The 25443-nt window shown below is 54.6% G+C and overlaps 11 protein-coding genes across 11 annotated transcripts; 6 read left to right on the top strand and 5 right to left on the bottom strand.

Annotated features, from left to right (window-relative positions):
- Positions 1 to 1455: 1455 nt before the first annotated feature.
- BU26DRAFT_536648 (amidohydrolase 2) lies at positions 1456 to 3840 on the bottom strand (the record flags this gene model as incomplete). The annotated part of the gene is made up of 2 exons (XM_033831361.1): positions 2441 to 3840; positions 1456 to 1527 (listed from the first exon to the last, which is right to left on the bottom strand). The coding sequence occupies exons 1-2, from the start codon at positions 3374 to 3376 to the stop codon at positions 1456 to 1458; spliced, it is 1008 nt and encodes a 335-aa protein (XP_033691537.1). The 5' UTR covers positions 3377 to 3840.
- A 605-nt stretch (positions 3841 to 4445) lies between these two features.
- On the bottom strand, positions 4446 to 5177 carry BU26DRAFT_23881 (uncharacterized protein). Its single transcript, XM_033820981.1, has 2 exons — positions 4740 to 5177; positions 4446 to 4677 (listed from the first exon to the last, which is right to left on the bottom strand). Exons 1-2 carry the CDS (start codon positions 4941 to 4943, stop codon positions 4609 to 4611), a joined length of 273 nt encoding a protein of 90 aa, XP_033691536.1. The 5' UTR covers positions 4944 to 5177; the 3' UTR covers positions 4446 to 4608.
- A 354-nt stretch (positions 5178 to 5531) lies between these two features.
- On the top strand, positions 5532 to 6763 carry BU26DRAFT_526908 (uncharacterized protein; the record flags this gene model as incomplete). Its single annotated transcript, XM_033830732.1, has 5 exons — positions 5532 to 5687; positions 5743 to 5784; positions 5857 to 5985; positions 6035 to 6665; positions 6726 to 6763. The coding sequence occupies 5 exons, from the start codon at positions 5532 to 5534 to the stop codon at positions 6761 to 6763; spliced, it is 996 nt and encodes a 331-aa protein (XP_033691535.1).
- Positions 6764 to 7128: 365 nt separating this feature from the next.
- BU26DRAFT_513344 (uncharacterized protein) lies at positions 7129 to 9375 on the top strand. The gene is made up of 4 exons (XM_033827602.1): positions 7129 to 7669; positions 7737 to 7952; positions 8001 to 8187; positions 8235 to 9375. Exons 1-4 carry the CDS (start codon positions 7179 to 7181, stop codon positions 8994 to 8996), a joined length of 1656 nt encoding a protein of 551 aa, XP_033691534.1. The 5' UTR covers positions 7129 to 7178; the 3' UTR covers positions 8997 to 9375.
- Positions 9376 to 9423: 48 nt separating this feature from the next.
- Positions 9424 to 10558, top strand: BU26DRAFT_513343 (uncharacterized protein). Its single transcript, XM_033827601.1, has 3 exons — positions 9424 to 9990; positions 10088 to 10155; positions 10209 to 10558. Exons 1-3 carry the CDS (start codon positions 9659 to 9661, stop codon positions 10223 to 10225), a joined length of 417 nt encoding a protein of 138 aa, XP_033691533.1. The 5' UTR covers positions 9424 to 9658; the 3' UTR covers positions 10226 to 10558.
- Positions 10559 to 11843: 1285 nt separating this feature from the next.
- On the top strand, positions 11844 to 13233 carry BU26DRAFT_574746 (uncharacterized protein; the record flags this gene model as incomplete). Its single annotated transcript, XM_033834336.1, has 1 exon — positions 11844 to 13233. The coding sequence occupies one exon, from the start codon at positions 11844 to 11846 to the stop codon at positions 13152 to 13154; it is 1311 nt and encodes a 436-aa protein (XP_033691532.1). The 3' UTR covers positions 13155 to 13233.
- A 59-nt stretch (positions 13234 to 13292) lies between these two features.
- Positions 13293 to 14274, bottom strand: BU26DRAFT_23838 (uncharacterized protein). Its single transcript, XM_033820976.1, has 2 exons — positions 14122 to 14274; positions 13293 to 14072 (listed from the first exon to the last, which is right to left on the bottom strand). Exons 1-2 carry the CDS (start codon positions 14183 to 14185, stop codon positions 13336 to 13338), a joined length of 801 nt encoding a protein of 266 aa, XP_033691531.1. The 5' UTR covers positions 14186 to 14274; the 3' UTR covers positions 13293 to 13335.
- Positions 14275 to 14615: 341 nt separating this feature from the next.
- BU26DRAFT_545830 (uncharacterized protein) lies at positions 14616 to 15798 on the top strand. The gene is made up of 3 exons (XM_033831803.1): positions 14616 to 14723; positions 14775 to 14929; positions 14991 to 15798. Coding segments are annotated over exons 1-3 (843 nt in total). The 5' UTR covers positions 14616 to 14721; the 3' UTR covers positions 15677 to 15798.
- Positions 15799 to 15918: 120 nt separating this feature from the next.
- Positions 15919 to 16872, top strand: BU26DRAFT_23815 (uncharacterized protein). The gene has a single exon (XM_033820971.1). It carries the CDS (start codon positions 16162 to 16164, stop codon positions 16750 to 16752), a length of 591 nt encoding a protein of 196 aa, XP_033691529.1. The 5' UTR covers positions 15919 to 16161; the 3' UTR covers positions 16753 to 16872.
- Positions 16873 to 16980: 108 nt separating this feature from the next.
- On the bottom strand, positions 16981 to 21430 carry BU26DRAFT_499176 (uncharacterized protein; the record flags this gene model as incomplete). Its single annotated transcript, XM_033826388.1, has 5 exons — positions 16981 to 17773; positions 17827 to 18829; positions 18883 to 19332; positions 19380 to 21161; positions 21208 to 21430. 5 exons carry the CDS (start codon positions 21428 to 21430, stop codon positions 16981 to 16983), a joined length of 4251 nt encoding a protein of 1416 aa, XP_033691528.1.
- A 514-nt stretch (positions 21431 to 21944) lies between these two features.
- BU26DRAFT_23795 (uncharacterized protein) lies at positions 21945 to 24457 on the bottom strand. The gene has a single exon (XM_033820965.1). It carries the CDS (start codon positions 24305 to 24307, stop codon positions 22328 to 22330), a length of 1980 nt encoding a protein of 659 aa, XP_033691527.1. The 5' UTR covers positions 24308 to 24457; the 3' UTR covers positions 21945 to 22327.
- Between the last annotated feature and the right edge of the window lie 986 nt (positions 24458 to 25443).

The following is a 25443-nucleotide window of genomic DNA, read 5'->3' as shown; positions in this document are numbered from 1 at the left end:
GCCTATGGCGAAAGACGGGATCTGTTTCGTAAGCACAGCGCCATACACTGCTCGAGACAAGACATGCTTCCGGTGAGCTCTTCAAAAATGAACGCTATCCACTCACCCCTAACCTAGACGCCGTTGGTGCATGAGCTTCGGCATACTTGTACACTTTCCTAGCCATGTTTGCCCACTCTCTCTTCATCGGCGTTAGATTCTGCGGATTTCATCTCATATATCATCCGCTATTAGCTGCGCTTTGATGCTTACGCAACTATCCAGGATAAAGAATGAACTCCAACATCCAAGTTTGACTAATAAAGAAATCTCGCCCAACCGCGCGACTATTCGGCGATGTTGTTCTGTGTGATTCTGTTTCTCGTCTATCCAGCTCCACGTTACTAGAGCAAATAATCTGCATTCACCTTAAGAACTAGCGCCCACTCCATATAGAACTAAAATTCCCCCTTTCTCTCTCAGATCTCACGCTCTAAAATCTACCTCAACATCTCCACTTCCACAGCCGCTTAAGCCCCAGCATCCAACAAACCCAAACATGGCGCCATCCAAACGGCCTCCCTCCCGGTCGATAACGCGCCTTCCGGATTCTTCGCACGACAAATGGGCTCCGCTCTCCCCGCGCGACTCTTCTTTCCTCCGCGGCGGCATTCCCGATGAGACGCATGCGCCCACTAATTGGGCGACTCGCGATCATAAGCGCAAGAAGGCAGAGAAAGAGGCACGGCGGCTGCAACTAGAGATTGCGAGTGAGATCATTCAGAAGAAGCTGGATGGAGATGAGGTGGATCCAGAGCAGTATGAGGCCGCTCTGAAGGTGGGTAGAGCGGAGGAGGCCATTGCCAGAAAGGAGGAGGAGCAACGGTCGGCGACCCAGCCAGGCGCAAAAGAGGACCCCGAGGACGAGGCGAGAGTGCAGACTGTGATCACGAACGAGCCTGACTCTAGTAAACCGAGAAGCGCTCCATACAAATCAAGCGCGGCATCGTTCAAAATGGGCAAGATGCTAGAGAAGTTCGGCGGCCTGGAGATTCCAGACTCTGAAGACGAAGACGACGTCTCTGATGAAGACATGTTTGGCGCTATGAGGCTATCTGAGTCCCTCTGGCGTAACAACCCGCTGGGCGCGGTAAAAGGACGACAGAAGAACGCCGCAGCTCCACCGCTCACAGCGAGCAGTCTCTCGCTGAAAGACGCCCGCGAGAAGGTAATCCATAACGCTGCCCCCGCGAGCGACATATCCTCGGAGCTCACCGACATCACCGACGTTTCCGGCCTCAACCCCGACGGTACTCCCAAGAAAAAGGCAGCAATGCCAACGAAACCCCGACATCAGGACTCCACGCGCGGCCAGGCTGCAGCAGCGACTCGCGCCTCAAAAGCACCACGGACGTACGACGAGCGCCAGCAAGCTTGGATGGAGAAGCACTACGACCCAGAGAAGGCGTTCCCCGATCAGGCACGCGCATATCTCGCCAACGCGCTGAAGACGCTGGAGTACGAAGACAAGCCGAAAGATCTACCAGCCTGGATTAGCGGGTTGAAAAAGCCGCTTCCGCACGAGAAATTGACAACGGCGCAAAATCACGAAGTCCTCACGCGCTTCTACACTTCTGAGATCGACCGCCTGGTTACGCTGCGCTTGCAACTTGTCACTCCTCTGGCTTGCTCTTCCTCACCCAGCACGCCTCTATCCTCCTCAGCAGGAATAGGAAGCGGAGAATGGCACTACGCCCACTTCGGCGCTACTGTCAAGATCAGCAAGCGGGTTCGCGTCGACGGAAAGCTCAAGACTGCAAAGGTTTGTGCGCGCGGGGTGTGGAAGTACGTCATTGAAGGGAAGGCGGAGAAGCGTGTGTTTGATGAGTGGCCGAAGGATGTGTGGGGGGAGCCGCTGGGGTGGATGGTTAGGCGGAAGGAGCGGGAGAGTGAGGATGAGATTGATCGAGGGGATGATGATGATGATGAGGGAGTGGACCAGACGGTGGATAATGTGAGGGGTAAGGGCGCTGTGCGAGGGGGCATGGACGATGAATGGGTTGGAGAGGAGGGAGGGGACGCGGCGGAATCGGAGGATGATGGGGTTGAGGTACATGCCGTCAAAGGTGCGGGCAGGCGGGGAAGGCTAAGGAACTCGAAGCGGCGGCCTATGAGAATGGCGTAGACATAATTGAAGGCGGCGAAAACAAATGGGTAATACTAGATGTTCAAATCTCTCCGGAGAGCTTTCCCTTACTTACTGTTTCACCAACCTCTTATCCCAACTCCTATTATAAAGCCCAAACTCCACCTCCCCGTTCCCAGTATTCAACCCACCCACCCCACACTCTGCGGGCGTCATCTCCCTCAAACCATGCACCCCCCTCAGCCTCTCAAACACTCTCAACGCATTTCCCCTACCGATCCGCACCAAATCCTTCGCATTCAGCGTCTGCCCCACATGCTCGTCGAACCACACACACCCATTCGGAATACTCTCAAACGGATAATCGATACTAAACATGCACGCCTCCACCCCAATCTCCGCGATCGCACACAGCAGCGCGGGCGTGCTGAAATGGCCAGACGTGGTGATGAAGACCTGCGTGCCGAAGTAGTCGCGCACGAGGCGGTCCTTGCGCATGCGCATGTTTGGGAAGCGTGCGCGGTTTAGCTTGTGATCGATGCGGTAGAGGTCGTATGGGATATGCTCGCCCATATGGCCTACGACGAGTTTGAGGCGCGGGAAGCGGTCCAGCACGCCCGCGGTGATGATGCCGAGGAGGTGCATGTTCACGCGGTTTGCGTAGCCGAGGGCGGAGAAGGCGAGATGCTCGCGGCCCTTCCACATTTTCTCCGTGATCTCGGGCGTCGCAGAGCGCGGGTGGATGTACACTGGTGCATTGAGTTCCTCGGCCGTCTTCCAGAAGGTGTCGTAGGCCGGGTCGTCGTAGTAGAGCATGGTGTTTCCGTCGGAGCCGGCGGATTGGAAGTCGTTCAGGATGACGCCGACGAAGCCTTGCAGTTCGGTCCAGCAGCGTCGTAGCTCTTGACTCGCTTGCGAGGGGTCGTGCATGCTTAGGCTTACGAGGCCGGCGAAGCGTTTGGGGTTCTTCATGACTTCTTTGCTGAGGGCATCGTTGCCTACTCTTGCGAGCTTCTCAGCTGCTTCTCTGTCTGCGATACCTTGGGGACCAGCGGATACAAGCGATAGAACCATGAATTCGACGCCGTTCTCGTCCATCTGCTGGAGCCGTGTTCCGTGGACATCGAGGAGGTTCGCGCCCAGGTCGCCGCCTATGACGCCCTTTGGGGCCAGAGAGCCAGGTTGAAAGCCTCCGAGAGATCCTGCATCGGGAATATTCCAGGCTTCTTCGAGCGCGATTTTGTTCAGCATCTTGGACGTTCAGCTCGAACGGGCTTCGAAACTTTGAGATGGTGGAATGGGGCTCGAAGACTGGAGTGATGGTTTCAAACTCAGTCCCAAAAGATTCCAAAGAAGGGGATTAAGCATTTACAAACCAATGCGACTTGCTAGTAAGGAATCCGAGCAGATATAAGATCGAGAGCTACACGAACGGTGTGAAGTCAGCTCAAGGAACAAAAGAATAGAAGACCCCGCGCAGCGATCGGAGCCGTCGTCTCCACAGCCCCGGTATGTATTGAGGGGTATCGCCGCATGATGCACGGAATTGGCTAAGGATGATTCGTGCTGTTCGGCAGATGAGGTTCTGCGGGGAAACTTGGAGATCTAAGCTAAGCCAATTCTAGACAAGATCACGACCCCTCAAGGTTCATATTTTCCCTTAAATCGAACGCAAGGCCGGGGTGGTCTTATAAATGTGTTGTCCACGGTAGCTTTTAGAAAGAGATAGCAAAAGGGGTGCGGAAGTGTCGTGTTTTTGTAGAAAGTGGGGAGCGAAAACGTCTAGCGCGCAACCGCCACCTCGCCACCTCGCCACCTCGCCCTTTCGATCGCTTCTCCACGACTTCAGTTGTCCTTGCGAGATCCTTACGCGCTATCTCAGACTCCAGCTACCAGACTGCGCCTCCAGAACGTAGGTACAACCTACCGCTTTTGCGAACTAAGGCACACTCATTCACGGGTTGTGATTGATCGTTATCGTAGGGCCTCTACCTTTCCTGTCTTTCCGCCTTGCACCTATTCGAGGCGTCCCTTCTACATAGGGTCTGGTTTGGAGCTTCGGTATCCGCGTTGGAGCGCCCAGGATCTCCTCACGCTACCACGGAAAGCTTATAAGGCTGATCGTGGAGACTTCACATTCAGGCCGCTCCTCTTCTAGTTCCCATTATGCAGCTGACATGCAGGACCACGCTCAAGTTAACGTCTATCTCAGAACGATGAATCTCGGCAATCGATCGCTGCACAGTCCTAGTGGCATTCACGAACCGCTCAAGTTCCATATTGCGCTCCAATCTGGCCACTCATGACAGATGGACATCAAGACACAAAACTCCATTCGATTAATCGCGTATCTTGACAAGAATTCGTACAATTTCCCGTCACGATACCCATTCCAAGTACCCTCCAGCTCCACGACCCCAGCCAGCACAAAATCCAGGAGGCCGAATCCACGACCATCGCACTCCTTTCTCCCATAAAAACGTCTAGCAGAGTTTCTGCTTAGTGGCCCAGTTACACATTATAGCCCCAACACAGCTGCAGCACTTGCAAATCTACGCCAGAATAGTCAGCACGTCCGGTCGCCATTCACGCCGATTGCGCAAAAGTCTCATACCTTCTTCGCCTTATCCGCATTGTCCGTCCCATCGATACACTGCATCGTCTGCGCGTTCTGGAACCGGAATTTGTTGTAACAGGCATTGGCGTTGATGACAGAGGCACACTCGTCTGTTTCCACGAGTGCGCGCGTGCATTCGGGGTATGTTTGGGCCAGGGCGGCAGAGAGCCAGAGAGCGATGAGGCTGAGCGGGAGCTTCATGTTGACGTTGACGTTCGGGGATGTTGTCGCGTCACCGAGTCGATGAGAGAGAGGCCAGGTAAATATGTGCTGCCCAACACATCCATGGCTACTGCGCTGTGTAAGTATTTCGGGAGTACGGTGATCGGCGTTTCGCTCGAACTACCGAGAACGTGGCAGTTATTTGGACGCATAGTTTTTCATTAATTGAGGATTCGGCGGTATATGTCCGCCCATACTCTTTCGCGTCCAAGAACAAATGCGGGGTAAAACGATTTGGGGAACCAGGCCTGTATCCCTGCGGTGCTCTAGGCGGCGATATCAACTTCAGCTTGATTGAGTGGACACGAGAGGCGCATTGGGCATCGCTAATTAACGGCAATCAAAATGGGCTGGTTCGGATCTGGAGGTATGCCGCTCGATTAATGAGCAATAAATCTCCAGGCGGTAGTTGTGGATCCGGTAATGATGCATGTCTGCTGTGAGTAGATGCCGTTGCGTGCCAAACACCGACAAGGAGATATACTTCACTCTAGTCTCTTCTGCCCGGCTCCTTTCTCCAACAGCTTTGCCATCGTCATCCTTGAGTCAACACTTGGGAATCGCAAAATGAAGTGGAGCACCTTCGTCACGGCCTTGGGGCTGTTCGCGCCTTCGAGCGCACTGCTTCGATTCGGTTGCGCCCGTTTGACTGTCCAACGCCTGGACCCCTTGGTCAATCCAGGCGTGAACCCGTCGCCGCATCTTCATCAGATCATTGGAGGAGTATGGGCCCCCCTTTCCTTGTACTTCCCTATACGGCTGTAGTAACAACCCACAGAACTCCTTTAACGTGTCGATGGACCCGAAGGCGCATGATCTCGTAAAGGGCTCCACCTGCACGAGCTGTCAATTCACTGAAGGTATTGGAATCCCGCATAACTAGCAAAAGAAGCATGCTGACTTACATACCGACTTCTCCAACTACTGGACCGCCGTCATGTTCTTCAAGGGCAAGAACGGCACTTACAAACGTGTCCCGCAGCGAGCCCAGCAGGGGATGGAGGGTACGCAGGGCGGCATGGTAAGCTCCTCCCCGACACTGGCCAGTACGCCAGCTAATCATGCCCCAGGTCGTCTACTACATGTCGGACGCGCTCTTCGACACGGCGCAGAAGTCAAAAGTCACTGCCTTCAAGCCCGGCTTCCGCATGCTCGTTGGCGACGTGAACTACCGCGACCGCGAGGCAGCCCGCAAGTTCCGCCAACTGACCTACATCTGCATGCAAAACGAGGGCACGCGTGAACCCGAGACACTCACCTTCCCCACGAAGCCTTGCCCTGCCGGAATCATGGCCAACCATCGTTTCCCAACGTGCTGGGACGGTGTGAATCTCGATTCGCCGAACCACCAGGACCATGTTGCGTATCCGGAGTCGGGGACGTTCGAGTCGGGCGGCCCATGTCCCTCTACGCACCCGGTTCGGCTTCCGCAGATCCTACTAGAGACGGTGTGGGATACGAAGGCGTTTAACAACAAGGCGGATTGGCCCGCTGATGGCAGTCAGCCTTTCGTCTGGTCGAGTGGTGATGCCACGGGGTACTCTACGCATGCTGATTACCTGTTTGGCTGGAAGGATGATTCTCTCCAAAAGGCCATGGATGCGCACACCTACGTTTCTGCTCCGAGCCTCAAGACGCAGAGCATTACCGAGCAGAACAAGTGTACCGTTAAGGATATGGTGGGTGAGGATATTGATAGCTGTAAGTCGCACCCCTTCCTTTCTCCGCTCAGGTTCAAGCGGCTAACACTTACATTAACAGGGTTGACTGAGCTGCCCGGTAATGTTATGGTTAACTAAGGAGGATGTGGCAGGTTATTGACAATGGCTGTCCCTTGCTGGTTGCACTTCGTCTAAGACTGCGCGCTTGTAGCCTAGGTGGTTTGATGTTGAGGTAGCTAGTTATCTTTGTTAGCGATTGATTGGTTCTTCTCATGCTCGAGCGTAATGAATGCGTCATGTGAACCAACGGAGTGAATGATCCAGATGACGGAGAGTACCTAGGTAGTGAGAACGTGAATGACGAGTGTCCACGCAAACGGTGAAAGTGCCCAGGTGCTCCTGAACCCCCACATCTCGCTTACGGCAGATCCTTGGCACGCCATCCCCTTTTCGCGCTGGTACAGACAGGGGGCGTCAACTTTCTGAGCGCAGGCATGCTGACACCACCTTTCACATTGACGTCCAGCAGCCTTCAACCGCCGACGATGCCACGATGAGCGAGTCGCAGAAGCTCCTGCATGAGCACCCCGACGACACCGACTCCGAGCCCGAGCAGGAGCACACGCCCAGCCCGCCGCACCAGCTCTCGCCGTCCCCTGCGTCGTCACGGCCGTCCTCCGCCTCCCCCGCGCCCCCGGGCTCCAGACCAAATGGCCACCCAAAGCGGGTGTCGTCTTTTGCTCAGCCGCGTCCCCATGGCACACCCCGGACGCCGAACCGGGTGCGCTTCGATGACGACCCGGTGCGGAGGAGCATGAACTGGGGCGCACGGGGAGCGGAGTGGATAGAGCTAGAGGGCGATGACTATATCGAAGAAGATGGGCTGGGCACGGAAAGGGTACAGCGGCTGCCGCTGCTGACGGGCATTGAGGCGCCGAGCGTGACGGTCGCCGAGGAGGCTTTCGATCCTGAGGAGCACCTGGAGAATGCGAAGCCAAGGAGTGGGACCTGGAGCGCCTTCATGAACATGGCGAACAGCATAATGTGGGTTGGACCAAACACCGCACAATGGTGCTGGCGCAGCGGGAACAAGAAGGCTGACAAATCGCAGAGGCGCGGGCATCATCGGCCAGCCCTACGCATTCCGCAACGCAGGCCTCATTACGGGCACCGTCCTCCTCGTCGCCCTCACAATCACAGTGGACTGGACCATCCGGCTCATTGTGATCAATTCGAAGCTCAGCGGCACAGACTCGTTCCAGGCGACGGTAGAACATTGTTTTGGGAAGTCGGGCCTGGTCGCTATCTCGCTAGCACAATGGCTATTGTACGTGCTGGACCCCTAGACACAGTGAAGGGATGCTGACGGACGCAGCGCTTTTGGAGGCATGGTCGCTTTCTGTGTCATTGTCGGCGACACGATACCGCGGGTCCTTGATGCCCTGTTTCCTTCCCTGTCCGACATGTCGTTCCTCTGGCTCCTGACGAACCGGCGAGCCATCATCATCGCCTTGATTCTCGGCGTCTCATACCCTCTTTCTCTCTACCGAGATATCGCAAAGGCAACTACACCACCGCCCACTGCACCACATAGACTAATGCTCCACAGCTCGCCAAAGCCAGCGGTCTCGCCCTCATAAGCATGACTATCATCATCATCACCGTGATTACCCAGTCTTTCCGCGTGCCTGCTGAATCGCGGGGCAAACTGCGCGGCTCCATAATCATCCACTCGGGCCTATTCGAAGCCATAGGGGTGATATCCTTTGCCTTCGTCTGCCACCACAACAGTCTCCTCATCTACGGCTCCCTCCGCAAGCCCACCATCGACCGCTTCTCGCGCGTTACCCACTACAGCACAGGCATCTCTCTAATTGCCTGCCTTGTCATGGCACTTTTCGGGTACCTTACGTTTGGAGACAAGACGCTGGGGAATGTACTCAACAACTTCCCCAGCGACAACCTCGTGGTCAACATAGCCCGTCTCTGCTTCGGGCTCAACATGCTCACCACCCTACCACTCGAAGCCTTCGTCTGCCGAGAGGTGATGAACAACTACTGGTTCCCCAACGAACCGTACCATCCGAACCGACACATGATTTTCACGACTTCTCTAGTCGTGTCCGCTATGACGCTTTCTCTTCTCACCTGCGATCTGGGTGTTGTATTCGAACTATTTGGAGCCACTTCGGCATGCGCGCTGGCATACATATTACCTCCGCTGTGCTACATCAAGCTCAGCAAAAAGAGTCCGAAGACGTATCTTGCGATGGGCGTTGTGGCATTTGGATGTGCCGTCATGGCAATTTCTGTTTTCAAAACCATGGTCAAGATGGCCAACGGGACGGAGTCTCAGGCTCAGTGTCGTTGATGCTTCCGTGTGTCTTTGCATAGCCGGGCGTTTTGGGCTTTTACATATGAGCGCGAGCATTGGATTAGATGGTGCATTGTGGGTTGTTTTGGAGGACTGTAACATCCAAGGGACCGGCCACAAATACGAGTTTCGCGACCAGGGCGTAGCCTTGGTTGCAGCAAGGAGGTATGATACCGACCACCCCTTTTTGGCGCGATGCATCGCGCTCCAGAGTAATGCATGTGCACCTCCGGGGGAAAGGAGTTCGTCTTGCTAATTGGACCCTGCATCACTCGCGGAGGCAGTCAAAACAAGCTCCCCTAGCTCTGGCGCATTCCATGCGAAAGACCAGGCATGCAACCCAGCATCCTTTAATTCACTATCCCTGTTAATTGAATGTTTTAAGACAGAGAATGTCGTACTCGTTTCTGACGACGGGGCTTTGCGCTGGTGACCTCACTGTCGCGGTGTGTGAGGTGCTGCCGTCGCTGATCGCTGACGTCACACGCTTCCGCGATCCTGCTTTCCCGGCTAGCACACGGCCCATGCCATGCATATAAACACCAAACGACGAGCTCTCGTCCTTCTCCTCCAACTCACCGCTCAACTTCCGACACACAGACGATATTCAACCCGTTCCCACTCTTCCAAACTCAAACTCCACTTCAACAACCATCAACATGCCTCTCTTCGGCGGCTCCAAGGAGACTACTACTTCCCCTCCCCCAACCACCACCACGAGCACCTCTCCACCTGCCCGTCATCGCTCTCTCTTCAATCGCCGACGTTCGTCGTCTCCCGTGACTACTACCACCGCGACCTCCCCGAAGCGTCACTCGGGTTTCCTGCACAAGTCCGGCAGCGAGGATGCGAGCATCATAGCCGCACGGGAGCGTGTTATGTCGGCCGAGGCTGCCGAGCGCGATGCTGATCGTGCGCTTTTCGCTGCTCGTGCTGCTGTGAGGGAGGCTAGGGATCATGTTAAGAGGCTGGAGAGGGAGGCGGCTGAGGAGTAAGTACCCCTATTGCTGGGTGGTCTTCCCGATTGGGAAGTACATGAGTGATGTCATTGAGAAGGGATGCAGTGAATGTGTGCTTACGATGAATAGGGCTCGTCTTGCGAAGATCAAGCAGAACCAGGCTAAGGCTATTGGCAAGCGTGGAAAGATGCTTGGTCGTAAGTTTGCCTTTGCTTCTGGGTGAGATCGACTGTGTGACTGACTTTTGCAGGCTACGACCACGCTTAAGTGTTCACAATCCACGATGCTACCTTGAATCTTCGCTATTGTAGCGGATGACCTATGGTTGCTGATGTCTCTTCCATGGAGTGTATCATCACGACATCTCTTTCCAATCTGTACGATTACTGGTGGTGTATTATATCGACGGTACCAAGCGAGGAGTTCTTTGCTGCGTTACCGGACGACTAACAGTTCAATACCCGACATGTTTCTTTTCTTCCTTTGTTCGAGCTTGTAGAGGGTTGCTGAGGCGCGAATGGGACGATGGCCTCGACTTCATGTCAGTGCGGCATCTTCAATCAAGTACTTTGAGAAAAGTATTCAGAGCTGTCCCTCGAGTATATACCATAGCGTAGTGGAGTGTAATAAACGTCTTCTTTACATCCTGACTTCCTCCCTACGGATGTTAATTCTTGTCTACCTACGCCGCCCGTGCCGCATCCTATCTCACTCCCACCCGCTCCACCCCCTTCGCAAAGACACAACAAAACCCCTTCCATTCCCCACCCATACCATCCCACTATCCATCCATACCCGCCCACCATGCCCTTCCTCCTCCAAGCCGTCACCTCCCCCTCCGCCTTCAACGCCATCTGGCCCATGCACTTCGCCGCCTTCCGCGGCCCCTACAACCCCTTCTCCAAGTTCTTCAACCCCGTGCACACGACCCTCGACGCCGCCATCGCGGTCTCTAAAGCACGGCACGTCAGGATGTAGGCGGAGGATGCCGCGTGTCACTGGGCTAGGGTCGTTGAGACGGAGACGGAGACGGTGGTGGGCGCGGTGTGCTGGAAAGTTAATGCTGGCGCTGGCGCTGGAGGGGGCGGGGAGGGAGAGGGAATGGGTGGAAAAGGAAGGGGAGAGGGGTTTAACTGGCATGTAGACGGGTCGGAAGAGAGGCTGTTCGCCGAGAAACTCATCGGCGGGATTAAGACTTTCGTCGCTGCGCGCGTGGCGCGGCCGTATGTTCAGCTCGACCAGCTGGTCGTGCATCCTAGCTTTCGTCGTCGCGGTGTGGGGCGTACGCTGGTTGAGCATGTTACTGCGCGGGCGGAGGAGCTGGGTGTGCAGACGGTTGTTGTGAGTGTGCCGTTTGCGGTGGGGATGTATGAAGGGTGTGGGTTTGAGGGTTTGGGGAGGGTGGAGATTGATTTTTTGGGTGGTGGAGAGGAGGAAGGGAGGACGGAGAAGTGGGAGAGCTGGGTGAGGGAGTGGGAGGAGGGCGGGTTGGTGGTTATGCGGAGGGGGGACTGCGGGAGGAGATGAGTAGGGGAGAGATAGGGGATATGGATGGGAGAGAAGGCGGAGAAGTGGAAGTTTGTGGTTTGCTGACGAAATTCTTCTTTTTAGTTGTTTGAGCTATATCTGCTTTGATAGGTCTGCAAGCCTCAGCTTATGACTTGTTTGCTTGATAGTGTTTGATACCGTTGTGTGAAATAGCCGCAGTTCACTTTCCATGAATTCACTATGTCATTCCATATTCGGCGACCACATTACATATTAATTGAATTTCTTGATCACGTCGGAAGGAGAGCATAGAATCCACGCAACCCTCATTATATGGTTTGCAAACTCGAATCCCAAGCCCTTGGCCGATTCCTTTCGCCGGGACAACGCGCACGCAATGCCTACATTTGAGACACTCAAGGATTTCTGGGAGAAGATTTCTGCTAACTGGACGCCTTTCTCATTGGGTACTCAGCCATACCTCGTTCCTTTACATGAGGATAGGGTACCGCATAGTCATCACCGCATTTCAGAAGGCGAACCCCTTCTGCCAGATCGTCATCGTGCGCCACTTCAGGAAATCCCAGAGGACAGCTTCCTTGAAGTGGAGGGAAGTGAAGACAGTGGAAGAGACTCGCTGAGCAACGTGGCTGGCTTATCAGTTAATGCAGCAAACGCTCTCGCAGTCAACTCCGCGAACGAAACAACGTATTTGCCCTCTCGCACCACGATTAGCGCAGACTCTATCATCGCTCAACATCATCACCCTGCCCCGCGAAACCTGATGGGCAACTCGTCAACGAAATACGGCTCGAGTGCGAAATACGCCGCACGTTCGACACCAGCACCGCTCCTCTTTCAGCACGCCAGCAAGCTGACGAACAAACGCCCGCTCAAAGTGGACTTACATGGCCACGTCGGTGGAAAGCCTGCAGGTAAAGCGTCTGCAGACACTGGATTGAGTGCTGCGACTGCCTACGGCATCATATGGAAGCAACCTAGACCACATCTCGCGCAAGCCATGAAGCGGCGCTACGCGCATACGGAAGGATATCGCACCTCCCAAGCTCAACATCGCCATAGTCCCCTCCAATCGAACCGTCCCGCTCCGCCCAGCAGAACCATAACCGCAATCCGCCATACAAACACCGACACCGCATCCGCCGCATCACTTCAGTCATCGCCAACGCCCAGTCTCTGCGAAACCGACACCTCAACCCCGACCCCGACCACACGCGCCGCCCGCGCAGCCCTGGCCCGCATAATGACGCGCCAGCTCTCCCACGAACGCGCGCTAGGCATATCCTACACCGCACCACCACCACTGGGCATAAGTCCCGCGCCCGAGCCCAACGACGCCTTCGCCACCCTCTCCGAGCTTGAAGCAGCGCGCGCCCACGACTTTAGCGAGCATCATCGCCTAATACTGCATCACGCTCCACCTATGCCTGAGCCGGACTCAGCACCGCCTTCCTCGTCTTCGTATGCTTCGGATAGTAGTAATAGCGAGGACGGGCCCGTAGTGTTTCGTGGGAGGCCGAGGCATCGGCAGCGGCGGTGGGACCTTGGACCGGGGTATAGGGATAGGAGGTGGTGGGAGTTTGACTTTGACGAGTGGAATGCGTGGATTGGGGTTTGGTTGGTGGGTGTGTTTGTGGGGATTGTGCTTGTTGCTGCGGGGGTTGCGGTGTGGATCTTGATGAATTAGTAGGAAGTAGAGCAGGCGGGTAGGTTGTCTGGATAAAGGGAGGGTGTTCGAGAGAATCGAAGGTGTGGAGGTGTAAGACTTGGACTACCTACCTAGTCATGAAAAAAGGTTATGCAAGCTTTTCTCTTAAACTCCATGCCCTGCCGCGTGCAGCGCCAATGCAGTGGAAGCCATCAGGCTCTCATTGCTCACTCCCAAGATAGACGCGGATATGTGGCTTGATCCACCTCCGTTCCGCCAACCCTAGTGCCTCCAGAATCTTGTCAAGCGGCCCAGGAATAGTAGGATCATACCCCATAATCCCCGGCGTTTGCGGCCTGAAATACACCTCAATCTGCCTCGAGGAGAAGTCCCTCTGTCCCCACGTAAAGAACGCCAATTTCTCAATATTCGTCCCCAAATGCTCTTTCCAGGCCTTCGCGTGGTCTTTAAACAGCCAGTTCATATCTTCAGAGAGTCGAGCGTAGCCTCTTGTATTAACAAAGTGGAACTCGAGTTGAGGAGCCCGGTACAGACGCTGGAGAAGAGGGACAAGATTCCCGTCGGAGACTTCATCCACGTCGATGCAGATCTCGCCGACGAGCTGCTGCGCGGAAGAAGCGAGGGATTGGCCGGCGCGGACGGGGTAGAACGTGACGACATAGGTGAGCGCGTTTTTGTACGCGAGGTGCATTGGCGTGCGGAGGTACAGCGGGCGGAATTCGTCGCGGATTTGGCGGCACACGTGTAGCAGGTGGAAGTACTGGAGCTTTGGGTGAGGGCCCGGTGCATCGTCGGCTACTTTCTTCGCGTTTGCGTATTCGGCGAGAGCGGGGGCCCGCCTCCCCGGGCGGCTGCCGCCTTTAGTGAGGCAGAGAGCCGGGTCTTCGTTGGCTGCGAAACTGGCTAGTGCGTGTTCGTAGATGCGATTGCGCAGTTCTTAAGAGTTAGAATTCGAAGCCCTGATGTTGGTGATGGTGGTACGTACCGCCCGGGAGGTTGAGCAGCGGCGATACCTGCGTTCCCTTTGGGGAAGTTGGGATGCTGCTCATCGTGCGGCTCTTGGTATGATGAACTGGGGGCCGATATTGAAGACCACTTCCTCTAAGGGGGCGAGGGGATAATCCGTATATTCATTTCGCAGCGGACGAGCCTATGGCGCCTGACGATGATTAAGTTGTTGATGGGGAAAGTAAAGGAAGAAGGGCAGGCGTTGAGGCTCGAGGTTGCCTAGAAGCTTACATAATAAGCGCATCGCCCGAATAAGTAGACGTATATTTGTGTATATCTAGAGAACTGAAAAGTATGCAGCCATTGAATGCATTGGTATAACGCGTAATCTAAGAAATAGATAACGGACGTTATGCTTCGGACTCTGAGTGGATCGAAATCTTACCACGTGACTGCGCGCTAGTGCTCAGCCCCGCGACGCGATCCTCCGCATCGCCCGCGCACTTCTCGCCGTCGTCTACATCCCCCTTACGCTTCACCACCGTCCTCGTAACCAACCTTTTCCTAATATATGACCATATTCATCGGACCTCCCGGGTTCGTGGAAGCAACTACCTAGGTATCCAAGGGTAGAAAGATGTACGTGCTAGAAACCTCGCCCCAGTATGGCGCGTTTACTCATCAAACAAGGACACGAACGCCCAAGCGCAACCCAAACGACAGCAATGCCAACCCTCGCCCCTCGAAGATCGGCAAGCGCGAGGCTGTCGGACTAGGTATACGCCTAGATACGTGCGGCGGAGAAAAGCGGCAGATCCGGCTATCCTTCCTCACACTTCCAGGCGGTACGTGCATCTCCTGAACAAACAATTCGCAGATCGCGCTTCTAACGCCACGCCGCAAAAGAGCTGCGTAACACGATATACGAATACATGCTGGCCCAGGACGACAAGACCCACGTGTCCCTCTACTACGACCCGTCCGGCCGCCGTCGCACCCTGCGCGGCGCACGCCGCACGGCGGAAAAAAGCGGACGGCAATACTTCGCCCTCACCCAAGCATGCCGCCTCATTCGCTCTGAGTTCCGCCCCTTATGGCTCGCGACACGACGCGTCACGCTGCCCTTGCTCTTCATCAACGAGTATCTTGACGCTTTCACGCTGCCCAACGCGCCTGCGGAGAACCAGGTAGGCGACATCCGCATCTTGCATTCGCAATTCCCGCCGGGCAAGTCCGTGGACCTGCTTCCTCTGCTCAAGATCTGGGGGCGCTCGAGTTTCCAGGTGGAGTTGACGGACGGGATTCCCTCTGCGATGAAGATGCTGTGCTACACGTACGGCGGCTGGGATCATCTCGTTGAGGGAGGAGAGGTGTTGAAATTGTTGCTTACTACGCCTGCTGAGGAGGAGACGTCGCATCAAGAGGCTGAGGACATTCTTATTGTGAAGATTAGCAATGAATTGGGGTGCGTGTGGGCAAGTGGCAAGCGGATGCCGGATTCGCTGGGGGTGATGCCTCGGCTGGGACGCACGGCTGTCTACTTTTCGAGCGATGCCTGGAAGGCTGGGGAGCTTAGGTGTTACATGAGGTAGAGAGAAGATCTTTTACCAGTGATGTTATGAATGGTCGTACTTGGGGTGTATCCGTCTCGGTACGTTTCTATTAGCAAAGTTCCGCATGCTAAAGAGAAATACATTCGATCACATCTTGACACAGTTACGCAACGCGAGCAGCATACCCATCATCATCCGTTTTACTGGATAGCCTGAATTTTTGTGCGCCGTTGCATGAACGAAGTCGACGTCTGCCGTGCCTGGCACCCGCTCCATCGCCCGACACACGGACGTTCCATCAAGCATCGTAACCATAATATACCCGGCTATTACCTGCACACGATCCAGACTCATCCTAATACACGTGCATTGCGGGGAAATTAATATCGGCAAGTTGCGATCTTCGGCAGTGTCGCAGCATTTCGCGTGGGAAGGCGCATCGATCCCGGTGGCGTTAGAAAATATGCACCCCTGATGGAATAATTGCTCGCCTGGGAGACCTATGAGGAGAGGGGCGCAATAGGATGCAATACTGTTCCCTATACACCCTCCTGTATCGCAATATTGGGCTTGCGCAATGGAGAAGATTTTTGGGGATTTGGTTTCTCCGGGGTGCCTATAAGATGCGACGGGATCGGAGGGCTGCCCTGGCATTAGCGATCAACATTAAACAGATCTTTCCTCCAGAACCAGCGCGATCCTGTATCGCTACTAAAAGCCGCTGCGATGATCGTCTCCACGACCGCACTCCTGGGCGCCCTCGCCCTCCTCCTCGCCCTTTCCCAAGCCGCCCCGGCCGGCTCAAAACACACCGTCTACCTCGCGACCTGCGTCCCCGAGGACTGCCCAATCGGCCTCTGCGACCCCGAAGACTTCAATCTCATAGCCGCCGGCTATTTCCGCAATGGCCCTCCCACATCCACCTACACAGCCCCAACGGCCCTCGGCACGCTCTCGGGATTCTCGTCCTCCTGGGAAGGTACGAAGCGCAGCGTGCGTCTGGGCACCGACGGCACCTTTACGAGCAACATAAGCGCGGCAGCGAAGACAGCTGCGAAGGGAGATATCGCGGGGGATGGGACGTTGGCTGGCGGATCACTGATCGGGGACAGTAGCGAGCCGTTTATCTGCTTTAAGGATGGGAGCACAAAGTTCAGGGCCACGCATGATCTGGATGATTATACCTGTACGGCAGCGTATTATTGTCCGAGTGTTGACGTCGGCACGTCGTAGTGGGTTGGTGAGGATGGAAAATGATCCTATCCGCTAGGGTGTACTGTACGAACATTGTGGTGTGAGGGGTGCGAAACCGAACTCAAGTTTTCGTTTATAGTCGTCCAAGCTCAGGGAGAAGACATGTGCTTCATCTCGATCTCCTCATCTTCAACAATCTCAATACCCCACCTCATTGCTCCGTCCCGGGACCTAAACCATCCCAGTTTAGTCTTCATCTTATCATCGTTCATTAACTCTTCGATTCCTCTCTCCCTTACCATCTTCAACAGCTTCTCGCTACCAGCAATCAGTACCAAAACATCAGCGAGTGAGTTCACATTCCGCCGCAAGTCGCCAAAGTACCACCTCTGCAGCGCCGCCACAATGGCTGTTGTGACCGTGAGCCAGGCCAAGAGGCAAATGCTGACCCAAAAGGAGACCGTGTCCATGTGGAGAACCTTGGTACGCGTGGACGAGGAGGCCTGAGTAGTGCGCTGCGTGTTCCGTGGCGGTAGGTCTGAAATCCTAACGACCGGTTTTCCGCCAGGAGCATACTCCTGTATTGTGCCGTTGACAGGGGAACCAACATCTTTCAAGCTCGCGCCAATAGGCTGGTAAGCCCAGCCGCCCGTCTCTAGCGAGACGCTTTGCGATACGTAATGTTGAAAGAAAGTCGTGAAGACTTTCTGCGTGTGTTGGAGGAGCGCGTCCCGATCAAGTAATGCGCTTGCGTCCCTTCCGACCTGAACGTAGGAGGCGTAGGACATAAAGTCGAGATTCAAGCCCGTTTCATTATTCCGGATGTTGAATGCATTCTCTTCTAGATCTTCTACCGTACTTCGTGAGGGCCATATGATGGTCTGTGATAGCGAGCCGAGACGCGAGGCCCGCAGGAGGGAATTTAGGAAGAGAACGCCGTAACTATTGTGAGGTTTAGCTAGCAATAATTGCGCAAAAGATGGCGATAGACGTACCTGGCCGTTAAATTTTGCCATGCTGCATCCGCAACAGCAACACGATACTCGTACCGCGGGCCCTCAGGGTCAGTCAGATTTCGAACTACAAACACATCGGACCAAGCCGCATCGTCGGGGACTGCATCTTTCAGTATGCAATACCCGAGGATGCTCCCTGACTGCTTATCAATTGTAACCTCAGCGTCCGATGTCTCGATGATGGGCATGCAATTCAGAGCTTGTAGCTGTGGCGTTTGAGAAAACACCAGGGGCATATGCGAAAGACCGATGGCACCCCCCTTGCCGTATGCCCATTTGGCCGTGAAGTTCCCATTCGTACCAGCTATCGAGTAGATCATTGGCTCCTGCATAAAGTTTCCACTCCAATAGCCCGCAGCGATCGGGGCCGCGTAATCTTCGGCTGGGACGGCGTCGGTTTGGTTGGAGCAACAAGCCAGATCGTTTCCGTCTGGCGCGAAACCGGTATAGTGGTCACTTTCTGACCACATATCTGGCGCGAGCACGGTGAATTCGGAGGCATGTCCAGGCACAATATCGTTGTAGTTCCCCTGGCTTGACCAGAGACTGCTATTGCGGGTGTCCACTGGACTGCATTCTAACCGACCACGTATCGCGGGGGTTGTAAGGGTAACGTTAATGGTAGGATAGTAGACTGCTCCGGCGCCCGTATCTAATTGAGTGTTATTTGTGAGGTGCGATAAGTCGACTGGAACAAAACTCCAGCCGTCCTTGCTCCACGATGGGTCAGATCCGTTCATTGTGGTTTGGATAACGGCAGAGTACATCCAGTTTGTAGAGAGGTTTGTGAAAAGGTCCTGCAGGGTGTCTCCGACGTATGGCACACCATTAGCGATGACCCACTCGTCAAAATCTGGGGGATACGTGGTGAGTACTTGTCGAAGATAAGGTGTCTGGCGAAGCTCAAGCGTTCTCTGAACATCGACCGGCTTGCTGACGACCCCCATGCCTTGCTCGAATAGAGCAGACATCGAAATGATAACTTTAGGATGGTATGTTAATCGCTTCTGTGACGAGAGAACGGAGGGGACTTACGCGCTTGCGATACCAGACTTCCAAATGTTACTAGAGACAACAGCCAATGCCTATTGATTGCCGCTTTGACGGTCGCCCATAACCAATACGAAGACTGATAAGAAAGCCCAGGCCCAGAACGAGTTGCTGTTGGAGATTTTGACATAGATGCATAGGGCTGCAAAGACCGGAACGTCTTGTCCAGTCCGTCCCACCAGAAACCCACGGCTGCGGCCAAAACAGTGGGGATGATGGAGAAGGGTGCAAAATCTCCCAGCTGGCCCAGCGCCTCGAGTTCAACTCGATAAGTGAACAAAGCCTGGTGCAGGCTCGATTTGTTTGCGAATGTGCGTATGACCACGATGGTAGCCAGAAGAATGACGAGATATGCCGCGAGACCCAAAAGGGTTCGAAGCTTCAACATGAAAGGTGTTCTTTGCGGATCTGGAGCCGTGCTGCTGAGTTTCAAGTCTGGATCAGGTCAGAAGCAAGCGTGTACATCTACGGTGGAAGCTCACCTAGAAGCCAGGTCTGGCCGGGTTCACAAATCTCATGAAGGCGGCCGGGCGACGTTGCGTACTGTCTATCTTCCAGCGCTAATGTAATCTCACTCTTGAACGTCTCATGGAGCTCCTCCAAAGGAGACAGAACCTCATTATTGGATGCGACGACCGCCGCAGTCCCGAGGACAGTGGCTGGGTCGTGGGCGAGATTCAGCGGACGTTTCCGTATGCGAGATGTCCACGTGACAAACAGCAGCATGAAGAATGATATGAAGAAGAGCGCCGCAAGGACATAGGCCGCTTGGAAACTCACGAATACTCGGCTCTCGAGCGCTGTTTTCGTTCCCAACACGCTCTCATAGTCTGACGCCCCTGCAGCGCTAAGCGAGGTCCTCAAGATCTCGCCGAAGAATCGTTTTCTTATCCTCGCGGCCTTCTCGGGAAGACTAGCGTCAAGTTGCATCTCGGTCAAATTGAAGCCGTATTGCGTGGCTAGGAGAGCGGCCACTCCACCATAATCGTATGGAGAGAGGTAAGGCTCGAAGGAGGCTGGCGTTGGTATGTATGTGAACAATTCAGGATCGGTGTATAGTTGCAGGAGCTGAGAGTGATTAAACAGCGTTTCGGGAACCACCTGCTTCGCTTGGAGGAACCGCTCGGTGTCGAAGTTAACAGTGAAGCCGGCACTGGAGACAGCCGCCTCAACAGGTATGGTGGCCATGGTATGGTCGGATGAGCAAGCATAACCAGTGACCGTAAGGTTAGACAAGAATCCACCCGTCGCGTTCTTCAACCAGGCCGTACTAAGGATGATAGCTTCATCGCCGCATTTCTCATTATGCGTGACTTGGAAGCCAGAGTATGGCACGTCGCCGTAGAAACCACTCCTACTCGCGAAGTGGTCAATATCCGACCAAGAAACGACTACATACCAAGAGTAAATATCACTGGATTTGAAGGTCAGATTATATTGGCAACCCTCGGTAGACTCTAACCGGATGGAGGCCAGGAATTCGTCCACGGATAGAAAGGACTGGTGACCAGTAGGCGCAAAGCCAGTCGCTGCCAAGTCCAGTTGCGAACACTTGAAGTTGTTTCGGAATACTGTCGTCTCAGCTTCCCAAGTTTGGGGCATCGGCGCTGATTGGCGGTCCCAAGGACTTGGGGCACTCCCAGTGGGCCAAAAAGGAAGGATCGCGTAGTCATCGGAGAGCCAAGGTGAGGTCGACACATTTTGCAGCAGCGCGCCTGTTGCCCGAAAGTAGGTGTCCCGCTCTGCGAATGGCGACATGGGAGAGTCCTTCGCCGCAACGAGTCGGATCATCTCGACCGATCTCGGCACACTCACTTCGTCGATTCCGAGAAGTGCTGATGATATAGGAGAGATCGTGAGAAATGCCAGGACATTAACAGCATAAGCCAAAATAATGACCCAGCTCCGTCTACCGCCATTCTTTTGCTTGTCAAAGCCATGAGCGAGCGTGGTCCACCATTCTCTTGGCGTCTCCAGAATCGTTCTTGAAGCCTTGGGTATGCTGTCACTGGGCCTCGCTAGCCGCGCAAAGGGCTCAGTGCGCCTGATATCGTCGAAAAGCATCGCTGTCAACTGCGTGTAGAGAACAGCAACAAGAGTGGGGGCGAATTTCCACCCGAATATGGCTGAAGTTTCAGGACTGAGACCATGATTCTTGTCGGAATACCATTGGAGGAGCAAAACAACAAACCCAAGCACCACCGAAACAGTCGTGGGTACCCAGACGAAGTACGCTCGCAGGGTATATGGGAGCCAGGTTGCGTCTGAGGCTGTTAGCGAAGGAAACTCGTTTGACTGGCCATAGCGCACCGATGGAATCTGTGCTTGCTTGGCTTATCAACTGCTCTCTAGAAGTTGATGGACCCCTTGAAGTTTTGACATCGAGGAAAATCGGAGATATGGGAGAAATTTCGCAAGTCGTGGTTGACTTCGACTCTGAGTGTCCGGCCGCCAGGATATGGGAGATCGGCTCAAAGGATTTTCCCTCAAATTCCACGGGTCCATAGCGGCCTCGCTTACCGGAGCTGTCCATGTCAGCGGCGCATTGGGAACAGTATGAAGCAGAGGGTTAACATCCTTTCTACCGACTACGGACGAGGGTAGAAGTTCGTTAAAGTTACTGTTGATCCGAGGAGGGTTGGCTTTGAATACAGGCTTGCAGATGTACTAGAGCACAGCCCCTGAGCTCCCTTGTCGATAACCAGACTAGCCACACCAATCGCCCCAGCTCTTGTGATCAACCCAATCGGAAAAATACTAAAATTAAATATCGATAGATTACACCATGCATTACCTTCCGGATTCAGAGCTATAAGTGCCTGGCCAGCCTTCGATTAACTAGTCGCTCCCGTCGGTGCCCGGAATTTTTCGGGGGACTTGTGGGGGCGGCTTTGAGAGGAACACGGCTGGAAAAGCGGGAATAAGAAGAAGCAATTCTTTTGTCATTTTGTAACGAATGGAGCGGCTCACAGCGAACGATGAGTTGGAATTGTTGGCGGCCTCACTGGCGTCGTGTGGGAAACGGTGAAAATTGAAAAGGGCGCTAGAGAGCCGCCAAGAGTACCAGGCTAACTTTAATCTAGTGGACTTGGCACACAAGAACAATCACACTGCCGTGACTCACTCAGAGACTCAACCCCAAAACTCGCCAACCTCGCGACATTAAATTGTCGAGGAAAAGATAAAAGAGAATAATGCTGGATCTCGCAATGTATCGTTTACTCCACGGCGAGCGACGAGACTCGATGGAAGACTCGTGTGGAGGAAAGCACGCCGAGATGCCCAGGCAACGATGGTAACGGGGATGGGATCCTTCAAACATGTGCTGCGTCGTCTACGGCGGCCTTTCTAGTTCGATACGAAGGATTTACTGGGCTTCGAGATCTAACATTTCGGATCATCGTAAAGAATCCACAGCTCCCGCCCGCGCTCATCTATTCACAGCAGTGCCATTACCCATAGACGGACCCGTGGTCGGCTCCTGATAGCCGTTTGCTTCAAGTGCCCAATCTGGAATCGCTTTGCAAGGCACGCATCCTGGCCAGTAGTACTCAGGTACTCTCCCGCTCACTGGATTCCGATACTGCCACCACATCCTCTGAATCTCAGGCCACTCAATATACCTCCCACTCCCTCCACGGAACGTGCTCTCCCTATCCCCCACAGCTGCAATCGATAAGTCTGGCGGATACTTCTTCGTCCACGAAGCCGGTTCGGGATCGGGCGCGCTCTCGTTGCGTGGCTTCACATCGGACCAGCCACCTTCCCACGACGAGGATTGCCAGTAAAACTCGTCGATCGTTACGCTCCAGAGCCTCCACTTCCCGTCTTCGAGGACCATCTGGTCGTGGTAGATGGCGCTGTTAAAGCTGCCGGACTTGTTGACAGCGGTGGATGGTTGCAAGAGCCGAGCACGGAGAGTCGCCGAACGACCGTCTTCAGAGACGAGAACGACTGGCTGTGGTCGCCAGTGGAAAGAGATGCCGGAACGGAGTGCAGAGCGGTTGGTACCGTAGGAAGCGAAACATGCCTGGGCGACGCGCTCGGGAGTAATGAAGAAGCCTGCGAACGGCGATGCTTTGTGGCCGCGTTTGGCAAAGAGCGCGCCCATCCGAGCGCAGTCGATATCGTCAAGGAAGTAGCCGTAAGCGTGCGATTGGTTTTCAGCGCCGTCGTAGGCCGCTGCGCGTTGAAGCCGGCGCTGAAGGTCTTCCAGATCCGATCTCGTTACCTTGCCGATACCAACCTGCTTGATAGCCTTTGCTCGCAGGCCAGTGGCGTCGAGGAATGGCGGGATATATGTGTTAGCCGGTTTCAGCCCCCCAGTTCCCCATCCTTTGTAGTAGTCGGCGACAATGAGCGGAGTAGTCTCAATGGTCTGTACTTTCCACAGGCCATCCTCCTTGACAAAGTGGTTGCGGAAAACGTTGAACTCCCAAGAAGCGGTGCGGTTATTGGCATTTCCGATCATCGCGACCTCGGATCCTCGAGCGATAGCTGTCTTTCCATCGGGATGTACATCCACGATCATATCGAAGATCAGGTGGTCGTTGTTGATGCCTTTCGTCAAACCTTCTGGTCCCATGCGCTCCAACGCGCGCCGAACCCCGGCGAGTCCCGTATAATTTGCGCCATTGGTAACGCGAACCGTTGTGTTGGTTGTGTGCAGGTCCACAACATCGGTCCACATCCGCCGATCGACGTAATACCCATGCGCATGCATCAAGTTCCTCACATCGTCTTCATCATTCATCCTAGCGATCCTCCTCTCCAAACCTTCGACCGACACATTCGTCCTCGATGCCTCTCCCACCGCTGGCGGAATCGGTATCCCAGAGTCTTCGGGCGTGAAATGGTACGTAATGACGGGAATACTGCGCCCTCCAACGTTCCTGAATCCAGGAAAATATGGCCCTTCATACATGGCATAGTATCGCAGCAATGATATCCTCCACCCCTCTTCCGTACGTACGTACTCGTTCTCGTAGATGCCACCCTGGATCCTAGTGCCCCCGACGCCGTCGCCTTGGAATCGCAAACCGTTCCAGCGCGTTTTTGCGGTCTGGCCATCCGCCGCCATATTCACCAGCGGGTTCTCCATGACTATGGTGTCGAGCGAACCGGGCTGAATGCCGTCCATCTTTCCGGCGTCGGTGCGCAGCCATGTCTCGACGGCAGCTGGGCCGTGGGCTGTTGCGTTCCCCCACATCAAGGTGCCGTTCGAGGAGAAGAGCGAAGCCATCGAGTTCCACCGACCAAATTGCGCTAGCTGGGCGAAGGAGCGCTGGACGTCCTTGATCTCGCGGATGGATTCCACGCGGGAGACATCACGAGCTAGGGCGTCGAGATTGCTTGCTGCTCGAGCAAGAACCGTTGCTCCGAGCAGCGCAAGCGTCTTCGCTAGCAACATTGTCGTTCCAAATTGTGATTGTCCGGCGACACCCGTTGGGTCGGAATCTCCTGTGAGCGATCAAAGCAGCATGATTACCATACCCTGAGCCTTTTGTATCCCCAGGCTATCTCAACTCCTGTGGATGCCGGGCGCATGAGGCATGGCTTGGTTAATTTGCATATATGAGTCGTCGATGATCCCCCACAGCTGGAGGGATTCGTCCCAACTGCCGACGGCAGGAAGTCGATATGCACATATTAGCCGAAAGAGCATCTTCCAGTGTTGCAAATACCATTCAGTATCCTTGGCACCAGTAGGATGTCGCATGGTATTTGGAGGCTCTCTTTGGGAGCTGGCGCAATGATGGACGGGGCTGTGTTGAGATATACGCACCTTGGGCTCAGAACTGCGCATCCGCAAGCGGAGCCAATCACTGCTTCAGCCCCATCCTCGCGCCAAGGCGGGCCAGGCGGGCTCCCAATCACTTGCGCAAATGTCGCGCAGATATCGATGATCGATGCGGCATCGCAACAGATATGGTGCGCATTAGCTTGAGCAAAGAAAAACAGCTAGTAGGTCCGCTTCCATGGTAGACGCCTACTTGGGCAAATGCTGCGGACGAACGCGTGATTCACACAAGAACCGGCATGGGCTATCACGGTAGCCTCAACAACAAGTCTTGCGTACAGCTCTTCTTCATAGCTATGCAGGTTAACAGTTGGCGTACTGATATCATAGCAGTCTCCCTGATTTAGCGTCAGTCTTAATAACCCCTTGAAGCTCTTCAGGACTACCGATACGCGAAGAACTAGAAGTCCCGATAATTCCTTGAATCCCCTCAGGACAGCAGATACGCTGACGGAGCGTGGACCATTTGTGCCATTTATTGTATCCTCAAGTTGAAGTTGCTGAGCCTGAGGCTCACATGGACTGACTTAGTGTAGCCATGAGAGTCATAATACTGAGCGACTCATAACCTCCGCCACGGCACACCCGCGACATCACTAAAAGTCGCCGTATTTGCGCATGCGCCAAAAGGGCTGGAGAATGAGAAGTCTGGTGTTTGGCGTGGGCGAGATATTGACATTGTAAAAGTGATCGTGGAGGCCTTCAATGGCTGATACGCACCTCGTTGAGACTAGGGATGGACTTCA

Source organism: Trematosphaeria pertusa, assembly GCF_010094035.1.
Source record: "Trematosphaeria pertusa strain CBS 122368 unplaced genomic scaffold BU26scaffold_1, whole genome shotgun sequence".
Lineage (NCBI taxonomy): Eukaryota > Fungi > Ascomycota > Dothideomycetes > Pleosporales > Trematosphaeriaceae > Trematosphaeria > Trematosphaeria pertusa.
This window is presented reverse-complemented; position numbering and strand designations above follow the sequence as displayed.